The following is a 15,888-nucleotide window of genomic DNA, read 5'->3' as shown; positions in this document are numbered from 1 at the left end:
ATCGATTCGTTAATCAACATATAATTATAATAAAAAGAAGAATGTACATATTTAGTTCGCATTGTGCTTAAAAATATTTAACTACAATTAACATTTTGTTATGTTGGTCAATTTATTTTATTAATTTTAAGATTGAATAAACAACATAAAACAAGAATATTGAAAATTGTCACTGCATATGTATAAAAATACTTAGCTTAATCTGGTTTCTTTATACCATTAAGTTTTACACTTAAGTGTTATTGGATAATCAACATACAAGAATGTTTAAAGCACGCACGGCGTATAAAAATACAAAACTTATTCTGTTCGATTTTGTTATTTCAAGATACAATTTACAACATTTTGTTAAGTTCGTCAATTAAAGTTTTAGACTTGATAAAGGCTATATCCTGTAAATAGTTAACACTGTCAACATGAAGACGGCTGTTCATTTGCAACTTCTCCTTCAAAAAATCAATTTGTCGCTTCGTTGGCCGGTGTGGAAAACCTACACATATGAATAAATGTAAATAATTATAATATAAATAGAATTGCTAATATCACCTTCAAGTATGCAAACATTTGTGTGACAGGGCACTGTCAAATCTTCTGGATAACGGCGAATATCCTGCTCGGTTATAGTTGCTTCATTGGTAAACTCAAGGTATATAACAGTGTAAAGATTTTCCTTTATTCCTTTCACCTTGGCGCGGTACCAAGAATTTTCGTATTTAGCTATTACGTACTCCTTGAGGCTTGTTGATAAAGTAAAATGGAAAAATATATTAGTTTATAAATTATAATAATAAAAACTTTAAAATAAAAATTAAACTACTTACATCGGTTTGTAGGGCTGTAAGTCCTTAAATTCCGACAGATAAATATAAAGTTTTGATAAATCATTTGCATTTATGCTATCAAAGGCGCCAAAGATTCCTCGCGAAACATCCGCATTATCCACAATAATAACATTAAATCCTTCCTTGTTGGTAGTGCTAAATCGTCGCATTTCAAATGGCTGTCATAATTAAAAAAATAATAATTCAAGTAATTTGATATAAATAGTAATTTTACATACAGGTTTTAACAAAGGTTCAAGATTTGGTTTGACCAAATCAATTGCAGGATTAACTTTCTGTGTTCCTACGTATGGCGTTGCTGGATTTATAGTTACTGAATTTTCCCGACAATCCTTTAGTAACCCTTTTCCTTGAAGTTCAATTACATTTTCCTTGCATTTTTCATAAGCAATTGGTATCGAATAATTTTCTTGATATGCCTGTAGAATTTTTTTCTCTTCAGTATTCAGCAGAAGATTATGCAATTCATTTGCATTTGCTTTGAATTTCTCATTAATTGTATTCGCATCCAATTGGTTTTCCTGTGAACTATGATTTTTTGTTAGACCCTTCTCTTGATATTCTCTTAGTATTTTTTTCTCTTCAGTATTCAGCTCAACGGTTTGCAAAGCATTTAAGTTTTCTGTGGACTTTACATCAGCAATTGGTTTCGAATCTAATTTAATTTCCTGTGAATTATGATCCCTTTTAGGACTTTGATCAGTACTAACGCCTTTTACTTGGTAATCGCTTAAAAAAAGTGCTGCATCCTTATTGTAAACTTGCTGATTAACATCTCTTTTTTGATTCTGATCATAATTAATGTGTGGTACTTTGTAATTGCTTAAAGAAAGTGCTGCATCTGCTGCAACTTGTTTTTGAATATTTTCCATTATCTGACTTTTCTTTATTGGAATTTCTAATGCATCCGCATTCTTATTAAAAACTTGCTGATTATCATCTCTTTTAGGACTCTGATCAACTGAAGTTCCTTGTGCTTTGTAATTGATTAAGGAGAGTGCTGCATCTGCTGCAGCTTGCTTTTGAATATTTTCCATTATTTGACTTTTCTTTATTGGAACTTCTAAGGCATCCACACCATTATTGTCCATTTTGACAGGATCTGGCATTGCTTTAATTGATTGTGAAATTTTCATGCTGATTTCTGTAATGTTTTCAGCCTGCTTTTGATTAGATTTGATAGACATCTGACTTTTTTCGATTGGCGTTTTTGATGCATCCGTTTCCTTTTTGCTAACAAGTTGTTGCTCACCTTTTTTAGCAGGCTCTGAATTATTTTTATCAACTAAAGGGTTTTTGCCAAAAATTTCCATGTTTGAACAGAATTCACAAATCATTGCGTTTAAGGATTTTTTTGACTCCACATGCTGCAATTCCACATGTCCGTTTTTACTATACGTTGCAATGAATTTGTCGCTCTCAAACTGCTTGAGAAACTCAAAGACATGGTCATTTAACATAAAGTTGGGTACATCCTTAAGTTGCACCTGCGAGCTGCAAAAAGGCAGCTCTAAAAGCTCTTTACTGATTTCGCGTAATTCAATCTTTTTATCAACTTTTATAATGCCCTCATCCACCAAGAAAAGTCGTGGTGAAACAACCTTTTTACCAACTGCTTTGACACGATAGAACCGTCCATTATATTTGAGTAGTGCATATTCACAGGGTTTAATGTAGCTTTTCTTTAGTAGCTTATCGCCCATCAAATTCACCTAGGAGCAATTGAAATATTAAATAGTATTAAAAATAGGGAATCAAACAAAAACAAATATAAGTACGTTCCGAAATAAGGTTCTACTTCAGTTTTCTTCATTTGGTTCCGGTATCAGTACCAGTACGTAACGGTACAACAAATCAATTTTGAAACATTTTAAAATTTTAAGATGTCGTTTTATAAAAAAATATGTCTTCGAAATTAACAGAGCTACTGCAAAAAAAAATTTTTTTAACGATTTAAAAAATATTTGAATGCGAAATATATTTAGAAGCCAAATCATGATCAAAATGACATTCCGCTTGAAAATCGGTTTAGTTTTTAGCATGTTATGACAGTTTAAATTTGGTCAGACTGCGGATTTAGCCACTTTACAAGTCCAAATATTCGTTCAGTTTCACATGACTTTTTACAAAAAAATGAAAGGTCACAGAATTAAGTTTAAAGTGTTGTTTTATACTAATTACGATATAAGGAGTTGATTAAAACTGAAAACTTGAGATTTAAGATTTTGAATTTTCGAAATTTCAAAGGGGGGACCCTTACCATCGAAATCGAATCTTGGTCGAAAATAATTAATTTTTTTAAATGAACAAAATTTGAATGCAGAATGAATTTAGAGGCCAAATTATGATCAAAATGACATTCCGTTTGAAAATCGGTTCAGTTTCGATCAAGCTATGACAGTTGGAAGTTGGACAACTCCTTGACCTAGCAACTTTAACACAACCGTACCGGTACAAACGTTTCGGTATTCGGTTCTTGACAGAGAAGTATAATTCCATTACGGTTTCAGTTCCGGTACTAAAAATGATACGGTTAGTTTCGGTTAACGGTTCCGGTACCGGTACCACATGTATATCGGTGTTGTTAACTTTCGTTTTTATCTCGCATTTTAACTTTTAAAAAGCCAGATTTAGAGGATTTAAGCTGTTGTGGCAGCACTGATATATAAAATGTTATAGCGCACACTAAACAAACCTTCTCGCAGATTTCAAAATATGCTTTCTCAGCAGATTCGCTGGCGTCGCGTATAAAACAACGATTCGCTGAAATCATTTCTGTAATATAAACAATGCAACTGCTTGATGGCGCGACTGCAACAGCCGGACGAATATTTGTCAACTCAGCTTTTTTCAGAGTCCCATTGGCGTTGAAATTGTTCTTGTTGTTTGTCGGCTTAGCGGATGTAATAATTTCCACTATATCATTTGCATTGTTTATTTTCTTATCGCATTCCTTTTGCTGCACATTCGTGGAGAGTGGGGCGGGGCTCGGCGTCATACGAGCAGATTCCGATGATATTTTTTTACGTGTTTCGACTTTCAGCTCCGGCTTAACTATATCATTGATCCCTATTTCCGGGAGCTTTTCTGGATTTCCGGATGAGAGTTCAGCAACTGTAAAAACGGAGCACGCCATGGGATGCACCAGAGAAGGAATACAAAAGCAAATATATCGATGCCGCTGCCAATCCTTCAGCTGGCATTCTTTTGAGCAGTAAAAATCTCCGCATCGATGGCAAACGAGATTTGTTTTAGCTGTGCAAAACAAGCAGAATCCACTTGGTAGCACTTTTAAAGTCTGAGCACTATCCATATTTTTTAAAGCTATGCGCAGTATTCAAAAACTCGACTGACGTATTTCAAAATTTACACAATTTGTTGTGAGCTAGAGATGGCGATACCGCACCTAAAATATTTATCGATATTTTTCTAAGCAAGCTTTGCAATTATTTGCAACAATGGTATTTTTCATTTTAATATCGATAACTGTAACACTTAAAATGGTATTCCCCGTTTCGAACTTTAATTAATCACAAAGCATACAGAGAACAGAGCAACATATATATTTAAATATTTAAAAATAATGTTTCCGACATTCTACAGTCTATTTTGGAATAATGAAAGTTTATAATGGTATATTTTCCTATCGCAAAACTGACCTATTTAATTGTGAGACAGATAAGTAAGCCCATTACCAAGTTTATCAAGAGAAAAGCAGCATCTAATGAAATTTTTCGAACATACGTCGTCTGTCCGCCAGCACAAAGTAAGTAGGAATAACCCTGATAAGGTTATGATTAATTTCGAATTCTTAGTCTTCCATTGGATTGGTGTTAGATCTAAAATGCTAATTCTAGGTCTAGGCCAACCAAAATTTGTGCCGCCATTAAACAATGCCATGGCTATTGAAACAGGAAGTAATATTCTCGGCGAACTAACCATATTAACAATTGGAATAAGTCTGATTATACTTGAATTTACACGGTAAGTTAAGGGGAGCATAGAGATTGGTAATTAATATACGTTTTTTAGTCAGGCACGAAATGATATGAAAAAACACGATCAACATAGAGCACAGAGAAAGAACATGGAAAATGAGATAGATATTTTAAAAGACCGCATAAATCGACAGATTAATGAAATGAAAAATCTTAAAGTCAAGCTTACCGAATTAGGTGTTAGTCTTGAAATCGAAAACGTGCCTAAGAAGTGCTGATAAATACATTTGATTACCTGTAATGAGTCAAATACGTGTATGCTTCTCTGTCAATTACGATTAGAAAATTGTTTATAAATTTCTGTTAGAAAAAAATGGTTCTCGGGGCCTTTCCTCTCGGAAAAATTATTATTTTGGGTATTAAGCATATTATCGGACCCGTTAGCTTTGGCTTCAAGACCATTGCGAAACATAATCCATTATTTCGAAAATGCCTGTGCGCACCAGCTGGACAATTTATTTATTGGACTGAAGTGAGATGTAAAATGCACATGTTAAATCTTCCTCAGCCCAAAAAAGTTCCTAGGCTACGTGAAAATATGGCCACCGACTTGGGTGCCAATATAATTGGAGAACTTTTTGTACTGACCATCGGAACAGCTCTGATTTACTACGAAGTTTCAGCGTAAGTTTCACAGGAACAATATATTCAAAATATACAAATTTCGTTTTAAAGACAAGCGCTAAAGAATAAAAAAAAGCATTATTCACACGAACAAAGCAGACTTGAGCTGGAAAGGAAAATATCTACGATGCGTAATCTTCTTGATTGGCAGGACGAACAATTAAAAAAAATGCGCTCGATATTATTTGATTATAGCAGTACTGATTAGTGAGGTAAAATATTAACTTCTTGCAGTGTAAGAACATACTATTGTTATACATCAGCCCTAATATCTCTGGTTGTTTATGCAGAGATTTTTGTAATATAAATAGAGTGAATTCAATGGTTTTTGGAGTTTCTGCAACATTTAATAAAGTGCGTTTTAATCGATTGATTACAGTAGAATCACTGATTAGTGCAAAAACACATCTCTAACAAAAAAAAAAAAAACAACAGCTGTTCTATGTTATGCGTCAGCCCTGGTTACTCTGGTTATTTTTCATGCTGAGATTTTGTAATATAAAAGGAGTGTAAGCAATGGTTATTGGAGTATTTCCAGCCGCCAAACTTGGCGTGTTGGCCATTAAACAAATTAGCAAACCCATTGCGAATGTGTTAAAGTCAAATGCAAAGTCAAGTCCATTCTTTAGAAAATACATATGCATGCCGCCGGCTCAGTGTAAGACAAAAGAAATTCCAAATCAAAATTCGTACAACTTTTAACGTTCGTTTACAGTTTACAATTGGGTGGAGGTGAAGACCAAGATGTGGGCATTAAATCTTGGTCGTCCCGTCACGGTGCCACCCCTAAACGAAGCAATGGCCATTGAGTTGGGCGCCAATCTGCTGGGCGAATTCATTATCTTTGCCATTGGTGCTGGACTCTTGATATTCGAGTATTCCCGCCAAGTAATGAAGGAGAACAAAAAGAATGAGGCCTTCCAAATGGAAAAGATGCAACTAACCAACACGTTGACGGAAATCAACTTTCGACTGGAGCGGCAGGACGCACAAATACGTGAAATGACGCGGGTTTTAGCGGATCTAGGTGCGGTACTATTAATACTTTTATTTTTAGCCCAGTACCCAAAGCGTGCATAGAACACTTTGTTTGTGATCAAGGTCTGTCCGTTTAAATGAACAGTTTAATCGCGGAGACTTCAAGAGTTAAAGCAACTAAATTTAGTGATGATATAACTAGAGAAATTTTCAAATTATTTCCCTAAAACGTTTGATAAAAATTTCGACGCGATCGCTTGATAAAAAAGAAAAATAATACAGATATTTAAATGCAGATTCAATGGCAAACAATTGTTCAAATTACAATTTTTTATACTACTTTTTATTGATTCATTTTTTTCTGTACGTGTATATCGGTTTCATTTCGGTTCACAAACTAAGTTATAATGTTTAAAAAAAAATCGTTAAACTGCAAACAAAAACTCTTAGAATTTTAAAAAGATCTAGCTTTTATGATCAATATTCAAATTTAAAATCAAAATCAGTTTGAAAAGCTATAATAACACCTTAAAAACATAAATGAACTTAATGCTTAATTGGTTTTATACAGGGGTGCAACAGAAATCGAGGCTAACCGAAAATCTCTGAAAAATGTATGGAGTTTTTATGGTATATTTTCGGTTGGTTTCGCTTTTTGTGGCCCCCCTATATATTTTTTATTTACGTATTTTATTAAACCATCAAACAGTCGTTTAATTCGACTATAGCTTACTTCTTTTAAGATATTCACACAGCTCTAACTGAACTTAAATAAAATTTTTTTTTAGATTCGCGCAACATCTTCACGTGGCATAAGGATCCTCTGCCGGAGTATGTTCCCTTCGATCCCGACACGCCAGATCAGAGCGCCTCCGCCAGAAATCCAAAGACCTATAAGGGATTCTATGATCCCACAGGCGGCATGGCATTCCGTGCCCTCAACTTTCTGCAAACTCAAATCTTCATCGATGGTCGCGATCGAAAGCAAGATCGCGTGGATGTTGAAGTGCCTGTGGAGCTGGAGAGATCACACGTTGAGGCTGTAACTAAAGTGGAGATTGCAAATTAAATTGTCACTGCTTGATTTGAACAAAACATAGATAGGTCTAAAGTCAACAAGTGTATATATAACATGTACATTGTAACTGTATTTATTAATTTTTATTGTTACCGAAGACAACTAAAAAGAAAGAAGAGATGCAAACATTTGGTACTTAAAACAATTGTGGATGTAGATAATGTTGATGATGATGATCAGTCAAACTTTCATCCGTGATGCACGAAGGATTGCAGCTGGTGCAACTCCTCGCCTGTGGGTGTTATCTCCTCCAGATAGTCGTAAAATGAATTACAAATGTTATAAAGACTACGTCGCACTGCACAGCGCAGATAATTGAAGCTAATGTTGTTTGCCTTCAAGTTGATCATGGTGTTGCTCAACTTGTCCAATTCGCACTTCAGGCGATGCAGGGACTTGATAATGGCAGGCAGATCATCTTGTACCACACCATAGCGATCCTCCTTGAGCGAGGCAACACAAATCTCGGCCAGCGCTTGGGTTAGCCATACAACTGGCAATGAATTCTCCAGCATGAACATTGTCTTGGCTCCCTCCGGCTCGACAAAGAGATAGATGATGCCAGGAATACGTCGCAGCATCCGCTGCAGTGACTCTTCCAGCTGAATGGAAATGCGCTCGCACCAGTTGGGCACGTGCCGTGGTTTTGTATCCCACTGCTGGACATGATCTTCACTCGGCGGAGGAGCAACAGCTGAACGGATGCCATATAATTGATTGTACTGACGGAGCAGCAGCTTTTCAGCCAACAGTGGACCATTAATATCGCTGCTCTGTTCGCTGCCCTTCATCTGACTGATCTGTCGCATGGAGTCGGTGAGGTCGTCAGTGAAACTGCCAATAATACTGAGAGATTGGTCACATAGTTCACGCCAGTTTGCTGGTCGATTGCCAGGTTCTGTCAATTGGAAGATTTCCAAGCGAACGGTAGAATCCTTACGCTTTGATTCGTTGTAAATGAAATGTGCGGCCAAGGATTGCACGACGTGCACATTAAAGAGTCCCAGAGCGGAGACCACTGTGACTTGCTTTTCACTGGCCAGCGAGACACGATTGCGGGACACAACCAAAGGCAAATCCTCGGACAACAGCATGGCAAAAAAGCAACGCATTAGATGCATATTGCTCAGTATCTGAGTGGTGAGCATCCATGCATAGAACAGCAAACGCACATTGCTGGCCATCTCAACAAGGCCCACCAAACGATCGTCCGCCTCCACGCCAAGCAGATGACTTAGCCTGTACTTCAGCAGAGATCCACACACGGCAAATAGAATCGAGTAACTCAACGTGGGAAGCAATGAGCTGAAAGGCGCCTTTCGGAGCGTGGCATACAACAACTCACGCAGCTTCTCCGTGCGCGATTGCTCCAGGATGGCATAGTCAATGGACACCTGGTGTCGCATGTGCACGGAGACAAAGTAGTAGCAGCCGGCCACAATGCCCATGCCCAGCAGAAAGAGGTGGTAGGAACTCAGACAATCCTGGCCATAACAACGATACAGTAAATGTCTGTTGATTAAATTAGTTGTAGAGATTACGACTTGATAACTGAATACACTTACCGGTAGTCGCTATGCAGATATCCAGTGTACAGCCAGGCTGTTAAATAGCCAACCAATAAATGAGCGCCAAGGAACAACAATTTCCGGGGTCCATTGTAGAGCATCCAACGATAGCGTGTGCTGCAATAACGACGCTCGGCGAGATGTTGCTGGGAGAGCGTCACTCCATAGAGCACAACGGCGCCTATGAGCGGTATGCTGGCAAACCACGTGTAAAAGCTGCACAGCAGCCTCAATGTACCCGCCACCCAATGCACCGGATGCATCAACTCAAAGTTAACAAACAGCAAAAATACGATCAGCAGTAGAAATTGAACGAGCACGCTGAGAAGCACAGCGCGCAGACAGCGGCTGAACAACATCAGTTTACAGCTTAACACGGTCGTGCTGGACATTGCGACGGCCTCTCAGTTTATTTAATTTTTAACCCACTATAAAAAGCTGCACACTTTTCTAAATTATTGTAGGTTTAAAACGAATTTTGCACATTTGCGACAAAGTTGCCGGTTGCGCTGCGCGGTTATTATTCTAGTTCAGGGTTGCAATAGCGACGCTTATTGCGGTTTGTCATCGATATCGATTTATGGCAACGGATATAAATCGACTGTTAAAATGAATCACTTATTTACTGAAATACAATTCTTTCAATTATTTAATTTTTTATTCATATAATGCTATACAATAAAAATCGCTATTGTAATTTTCATGCACTCGACAACAAACGTAACAGTCAAGTAGAATACGTAACGTAACGTTAACCAAACAACGTAAGGTGAAATTTATATCGATAGTAGGTGCAGGGAAGAATTAGATTATAATCGACGATGATATATCGATGTGCGTTCATGTCACGATGTCTTTCACATCCCTAGTTTCTACTAGTGAATGGAATTTGGGCAGTCGAAAAATTCCAAAAACAAATGCGCGGATACACATAAGTGTAATAATTAGCATAAATTCGATTCGTAAGTGTTTTTATAAAAAGCACAGCTAATGCTTTGTGTTATCAAAGCATTTGGCACTTCAAGGTGAACCCACAAAATAAAATCCATAGTTTTTGAGTAAATAATTCGTGTGCGCGTACGAGAGTCGAGTGTCGACTGTCGAATCGTCGTTCGTTGTGTTCGGCTGTCGAATGTTGCGTGTTGTGTGTATGAATAAAAAGCTAACGAATGAAATCGCAATTAATTCTTATTTAATTGCTGTTTGAGAGCTGTGTGCATAATATAGTTAAATAAACCCGATTTCAATGCTGTGCATTCATTGTTAATTACATGCAATCAGATGTATATTTGTGTATGAATATGTTGTAAGTGCAGCAGCTGCCAAAAATAAATAAAAAAAGCGCATGTGAAATGCAGATAAGCATTTGAGGTCACTCTACGTGTCTTGTAATTGCGTGTGTGCGTGTGTGTGTGTTTGCTTATTCGCCTTGTTGTATTCTCATTATGATCATTAGAGCAGAACCCGAGGGCAGGTGGTGTCCACACATGAGCAGACAGACAGTCAGTCAGTCGTACGCATTAATTATATACATATACGACATATGTGTACATATATAAAAACATACGTATTTTTACATACACAGCATTGCTATGCAGGCATATATATAAATATAACTACAGCTGGTCAAGAAAGTGTTTTAACAAAAGAAAAAGTTTACACAATTTCGCTTGTAAAAAACATGTATTTATTATTATTATTCTTGTTTTTGAATGTTTATTTCGTCAAAGTACTGTCTTGATTAACTGTTGGTACATGCTTTCTTTTAAAAAGTGACAATAAAACAACAACAACAACAAGAATCGTGTCTGGCAAATTGTTTCTGCTTTACGCGCATAATTTTTAAGCACAACTAATTTTTCTCATAACAAAAAAACATTAGTTCGTTCTCTTCTCTCCTTCTCTCTCTCTGCTCTGCTCTAAAACGATATTCCCCCACTCGCTCCCCCTTCTATTTATTAGTCGTTGTCTTCTGCTTCATGCTCCATTCACCTACTTTTACGCCTTGCGCGCTCTCTTCGCTCACTGTTTCTGTCTCTCTTACTCTGCCAGCAGGCACGTTCGTTTTCTGAATTCCAAATGAAGTCATGAGTAGCAGATTGTATAAAAAGCAGCAACAACAACAAGAGAAGCAACAGCAAAACAACAATACAACAAAAATCGTTGTCGCGTTATTACAACAAGAAAAGCTGTAAAGAAAAAGTGAAATTAAGTGCTTAAAAACGCGCAACAGCAGAAGAAGAAGCAGCAGAAATATGACATGGTCGCGTCTCGTTTATAAAATAACTCAAATTAATTGAATATGTTGGCAAATGAGCAAAACAAAAATTACGTTAAAAGGTGAGCAACAACAGCAGCAGACGACAAAAAACAAAGGCATGTCGAGCAGTGTAATTGTATGTGTGCATGCACACATACATACACACATATTGTGCATACATGCATAAATATGGTCACCTTTACCACATACGTATATGTATACAGTTAGTCAAGAAAGTGTTTTGAAAAATTCAAAAATATAACATTTTTTTTTTTTAAATAAATGTTTATTTTTTTATGGATATTGTTTTTAAGTTTTATTTTATTTATTTTGGCTATGGTTATTTATTGCATTTACCTACTTTCAAAAATTAAAAAAAAAAATATAATTTGTACTTTGTGAAAACATTTTCTTGACTAACTGTATGAGCGCGCAGTGACCGCAACGCAAGTCACATTGCATACATACATATGACATCTGCGTAATATACATATACATTCACAAAAAAAATGTTTTGTTTTATTTTGCTCAGATTATAAGTTAATAAAAATAAATATATACATAATTGGGTTTCACCATGAATTAAAACGGTAATCGAAACCGTAAACTTTAACCGGTATTAACCGATTGCAATAAATAGTCTTAACTGAAACCCTAACCAATCTGAAAACCCGAAATTATTTAAGTCGAAATGACCGATTAGTAACCGATTCAAGTATAACGGTTAGTTTTGGTTTAATCAAGCAATAAATTTAATAAATTGGCATACTGTATGTAAAGTGACTGCACTCCCCCTCTTTTTATACAGCAAGTAATGTTTGTATTGTTTCTGTGCATATTAATTCAAGCCCACAAATCGAGCACAAATTAAACGGCTGCTGTTATTAACATGGCTGCCGCATCCGCTGGCCAACAGCTGCAACAGCAACAACACCAGCAGCAGCAGCACAAATTGAATATTGTTGGCAACGCGGAGACAGTTGCTGGCGTGCTTCAGGCCAACGAGTTGCAGCACCAACAACAACTCAACATGTACAAGCAGCAGCAGCATCAGCAAATGTTGCAGCAACAACAGCAGCAGCAGCAGCAACAATTCTACCAACAACAGCAGCAAACGAAATTTGTATCGCGGGTCGTTACAAATGCCGCAATGCAACCGCAACAACAACAACAACAACAACAACAGCAACAGCAACAACAACAAATCTTACCAGCTGGTTTGGTAAATGGTAGCTCCAACATGATGCAAGTTGCAAATGTTGCTGTGCAACAGCAACAACAACAGCAACAGAGTCAACACATTTTTGTATGTCCAGCCATAAGTCCGCAACTTCAACAGCAACAACAACAACAATTGCAGCAGCAGCAGCAACAACAAATCAAACAGCGTCCGGCCCAAATGAAATTGCCAGCTAAATCGGTGGCATCAACAACTGTTGCTGCGAGCACGCATTGTATGCCAGCAACAATTGCATCGCGTCAAATGAGTCAGAACAATCAGCAACAACAACCACAACATCAACATCCAAATCAGCAGCAGCAGCAGCAACAGCAACAAATCTATGCTAAGAATGCTGTCAAAACGACCAATAACAATGCAAATCTGGCTCCTGGCTGGCGTCGTCTTACCCACAACAATGAAGTGGCCTATATCAGGTAAGTCGCTGTTTCTATCTCTAGTAAAAATAAGAAGTAATTTTTTATTATATCATAATAAGTGAGATAAATCCAATCTGTGACTCAAATTTAAATTTGAAATATCAAACTCAAATAAAAAGAATCGAGTTGTCGATCCATAGACAAAAAATAAATCAAGTTACAAATATCGAGTTTTGACAAATCATTTTTATTTCTGTAAAATTGTGTCAATGTACGAAAAAAATGGAAAGTGTGTGAAAAAATTGAATTTTTCAATTTTGATGCAGAATCAAAAGCTTTTGAAAAGTGTCAAAGGGATAGAATAAAGTAAAACCAAATTAAAAAAAACTTTAATCTCTGTACTGTCACTGAGCACGAAGCAATGCATATTGGAAGCCATAGAAATGCGTTCTGGCCCAAACAGGAAATGCTTGTTAAGAAGGCTAAATCACAAAATAGGGTATAAAATGAACAAGTTAAGAGGGTGGAGTGTTGACTTCTTGGTTAACTGATTGCATATAAAAGTCACGTCTCTAAACTGAAATCTTTATGTCAGATTCATTCACATTTTTATTCCCTGTATTGGACTTTAACAGACACATGCAGCAACATTGAACAACAACAACAACATTATGTAAACAACATAAAGTCGAGTGTCTGGCATTATTGCTGTGTAGTTAAGCATTGTCTCTTTCTCTCTTTCCCCTCTTCTCTCTGCTCTTGTGTACGCAACGAGTACTCGTATTTACCTCGGCATTATCTGCGAGTTATCATCAAGTCGACATAATTACAAACACAAATACAATATTTACACAAATATGTCGAAAGCGAGTACTTTGCTTTGTTGCCTCTGCTGCTGTTGTTGCTGATGTTGCTGCTACTAAGCGGATCACTAACCAAGCTGTCATACCTCTACCTATCCTCAATATTACCATAATAAACCATTCCATATAATTATTATTTATTTGACTTTCACTAAAAATCACTAAATAAATGTTATATTCGGACTGAAACTGAGGGAAATTTTACATTCAATTCTGTGTTCTATTTTCTGTTGTAATTGCTAAAGCAAGTCACTGTATTCATGGTAATGCTATTTCAATGTTTAATTTAATTTTTCCTTAATTTATGCCATCTGAATGATTTTTTTTTATTATTATTTAGGATTCCTAGTTCCTTCTTCCTTTACACTCGAACCTTAATTTGGTTAAATTATATTTTAAAATTAGCATTTTCGTCTGTGTTTTTGAAAGTATTTAAAAATATTCGGAATTTGTAGATTTACTGATGGTTATCCCATTAGTATGTATTACTAATTTATGTGTCAATACGACAAACTTGCACATTTGCAATCTCAATTTAATTAGTTTTAAATTGTTTCAGTTTATTGTTTGTTCACCCATAGCAGCTGCTGTTGCACGTTGCATGTTGCAACTCAGCTTAGTTCAGTTTCGTTTGTGGTCTCTGTCTCTATCAATGTTATGCGTCTGTTTCCCCCTATTTACATTTTTGAGCTTTCGTTCAGTTTAAAATGATAAGCTGCAATTGCAAGGGTAAAGTCTGGAACTTGGAAACGGGGGGGATAATTGCCGAGGGTAGGGGAATGATAATGAATACAAATTTTTGTGTTTGTTTAGCTGCAATGTTCATGTTGTTGACCATCTCCTGCAGTTGCGCAGTTTTGCTTTGGCTATTTCTTGGAAAGAATTTTGCAATCTAGTTGTCTGCATTGAAAACAACGACAGGCTTGAAGATAGAGAGAAAGGGGGAAAAAGGGGAGCTTAGGTAAATCAATAATTGTTGCGTAAGCATTTGGAAAATTGTTGTTGTTGAGTGCGCGACGTGACTTCAAAAGAGGATTGACACAACTGTGACACACTGTGCTCACGTTTCCAGGTCACTAAACGATGACCGCCCACTGTGCAGAATGTCAAATGGCACAAAAAGTACATAAATCATAAATTAGAAGCAGCAGCAGCAGCAGCTGTAAAATGGAGGCGACTCAAAGCCGTCTACTTCTAAAGACCTGGCCAAAAGAATGCGGAATAGTTTTGGCACAGTTTGACAGTCGAAACAGTCAAAGAGGCCCAACAGTTTTTCAATTTTCTTTACATGCGAGACAGGCAGAGGCCTTGTCTGTCTGTCTGTCTGTCTGTCATGAATGCCATGTGTGTTTGTGTGTTGTGCCTTCTTGCAACGCGTAGGTTGCATCAGCAGGCGGCGTCTCGTCTACGTCACGTCTATGTCTTCGTCTACCACCTACAGTCTTAGATGCCGTACAACTTATTGACCTGTGCAATGTGTTTACTTTGTGAACTTTTTGAGACTTACAGTATGTCAAGTAATTGTTTTGAAAAAGTAAAAAAAAATTCACATATATAATTTTGCAAAAAAAAAACTTGCTATTTTCGACTTGAAATTTTGCTTTGTAAAAGTTCTGACCAACTTTAAACTTTCATTGCTTTGTTAAGGCTTAACCGATTTTGATTCGTAATATCATTTTCATCATGGATTGGAACCGGAACAGATAAGTGTTTGGGTTTGATTTTCTGATTTTAATTCGTTAGCACGGAGACTGAGTTAAGTTCTTGGTCTTTTGGCCAGTTGGCACTCGTATTATTAGCGCACTTTGTGTAAATAAAATATTTAATGAGCCGTCGGTCTCACTATGGTCGTTATCGTGGACCCTTAAGTCAACTGACCACGTCAGCTGCATACAAATTAAGCCATAGGAGTTTTCTTCAACCGCACCTCCCCCTTTCTGTTGAATCTGCTCTCCATTGCTCGCTCAATTGACTTGCCATCAACTCGATACACGTATTGAGCTTACGTTACGGCCACACATAAACACGTAGGCCTCGCAAAGCAGTAATAAGAAAATAAACTAGTTGAAAAGGCTACA

At 36.8% G+C, this 15,888-nt stretch overlaps 5 protein-coding genes across 15 annotated transcripts in view; 3 read left to right on the top strand and 2 right to left on the bottom strand.

Annotated features, from left to right (window-relative positions):
* Positions 1-204: 204 nt before the first annotated feature.
* Positions 205-4,211, bottom strand: LOC117792147. 3 transcript variants are annotated; one of them, XM_034632161.1, is made up of 6 exons: positions 3,538-4,211; positions 1,663-2,554; positions 1,061-1,569; positions 822-1,000; positions 547-737; positions 205-490 (listed from the first exon to the last, which is right to left on the bottom strand). In XM_034632161.1, the coding sequence occupies exons 1-6, from the start codon at positions 4,153-4,155 to the stop codon at positions 336-338; spliced, it is 2,544 nt and encodes an 847-aa protein (XP_034488052.1). In that variant the 5' UTR covers positions 4,156-4,211; the 3' UTR covers positions 205-335. The 3 variants fall into 3 exon arrangements, with proteins under 3 accessions (XP_034488052.1, XP_034488051.1, XP_034488050.1); XM_034632160.1 differs by having other exon boundaries at positions 1,061-1,834; positions 1,874-2,554; XM_034632159.1 differs by having other exon boundaries at positions 1,061-2,554.
* Positions 4,212-4,415: 204 nt separating this feature from the next.
* On the top strand, positions 4,416-5,154 carry LOC117790524 (putative OPA3-like protein CG13603). Of its 5 annotated transcripts, none has more exons than XM_034629999.1 (4): positions 4,439-4,524; positions 4,603-4,608; positions 4,700-4,826; positions 4,875-5,154. In XM_034629999.1, exons 1-4 carry the CDS (start codon positions 4,473-4,475, stop codon positions 5,056-5,058), a joined length of 369 nt encoding a protein of 122 aa, XP_034485890.1. In that variant the 5' UTR covers positions 4,439-4,472; the 3' UTR covers positions 5,059-5,154. The 5 variants fall into 5 exon arrangements, with proteins under 5 accessions (XP_034485891.1, XP_034485888.1, XP_034485887.1 ...); XM_034629998.1 differs by having other exon boundaries at positions 4,440-4,524; positions 4,658-4,826; XM_034630000.1 differs by having other exon boundaries at positions 4,416-4,608; positions 4,658-4,826; positions 4,879-5,154.
* A 774-nt stretch (positions 5,155-5,928) lies between these two features.
* On the top strand, positions 5,929-7,646 carry LOC117790523 (putative OPA3-like protein CG13603). Its single transcript, XM_034629995.1, has 3 exons — positions 5,929-6,122; positions 6,180-6,491; positions 7,231-7,646. The coding sequence occupies exons 1-3, from the start codon at positions 5,981-5,983 to the stop codon at positions 7,509-7,511; spliced, it is 735 nt and encodes a 244-aa protein (XP_034485886.1). The 5' UTR covers positions 5,929-5,980; the 3' UTR covers positions 7,512-7,646.
* Positions 7,569-9,626, bottom strand: LOC117790522 (nucleoporin Ndc1). The gene is made up of 2 exons (XM_034629994.1): positions 9,086-9,626; positions 7,569-9,032 (listed from the first exon to the last, which is right to left on the bottom strand). Exons 1-2 carry the CDS (start codon positions 9,478-9,480, stop codon positions 7,709-7,711), a joined length of 1,719 nt encoding a protein of 572 aa, XP_034485885.1. The 5' UTR covers positions 9,481-9,626; the 3' UTR covers positions 7,569-7,708.
* Positions 9,627-9,925: 299 nt separating this feature from the next.
* Positions 9,926-15,888, top strand: part of LOC117790693 (mucin-5AC) — a 29,489-nt gene continuing 23,526 nt past the window's right edge. For 2 of the 5 annotated variants that reach the window (XM_034630223.1, XM_034630218.1), the window contains exons 1-3: positions 9,926-10,050; positions 11,141-11,428; positions 12,197-13,004. In XM_034630223.1, coding sequence (XP_034486114.1) covers positions 12,238-13,004 — 767 coding nt within the window. In that variant the 5' untranslated portion in view covers positions 9,926-10,050; positions 11,141-11,428; positions 12,197-12,237. Of the gene's footprint in view, positions 10,114-10,141; positions 10,460-11,140; positions 11,429-12,196; positions 13,005-15,888 lie in introns of those variants that run through there. The other 3 variants (XM_034630221.1, XM_034630219.1, XM_034630220.1) reach the window with 3 other exon arrangements.

Source organism: Drosophila innubila (assembly GCF_004354385.1).
Source record: "Drosophila innubila isolate TH190305 chromosome 3R unlocalized genomic scaffold, UK_Dinn_1.0 2_E_3R, whole genome shotgun sequence".
Classification (NCBI taxonomy): Eukaryota; Metazoa; Arthropoda; class Insecta; order Diptera; family Drosophilidae; genus Drosophila; species Drosophila innubila.
Note: the sequence above shows the minus strand (reverse complement) of the source record. Positions and strands in the feature narration are given on the sequence as shown.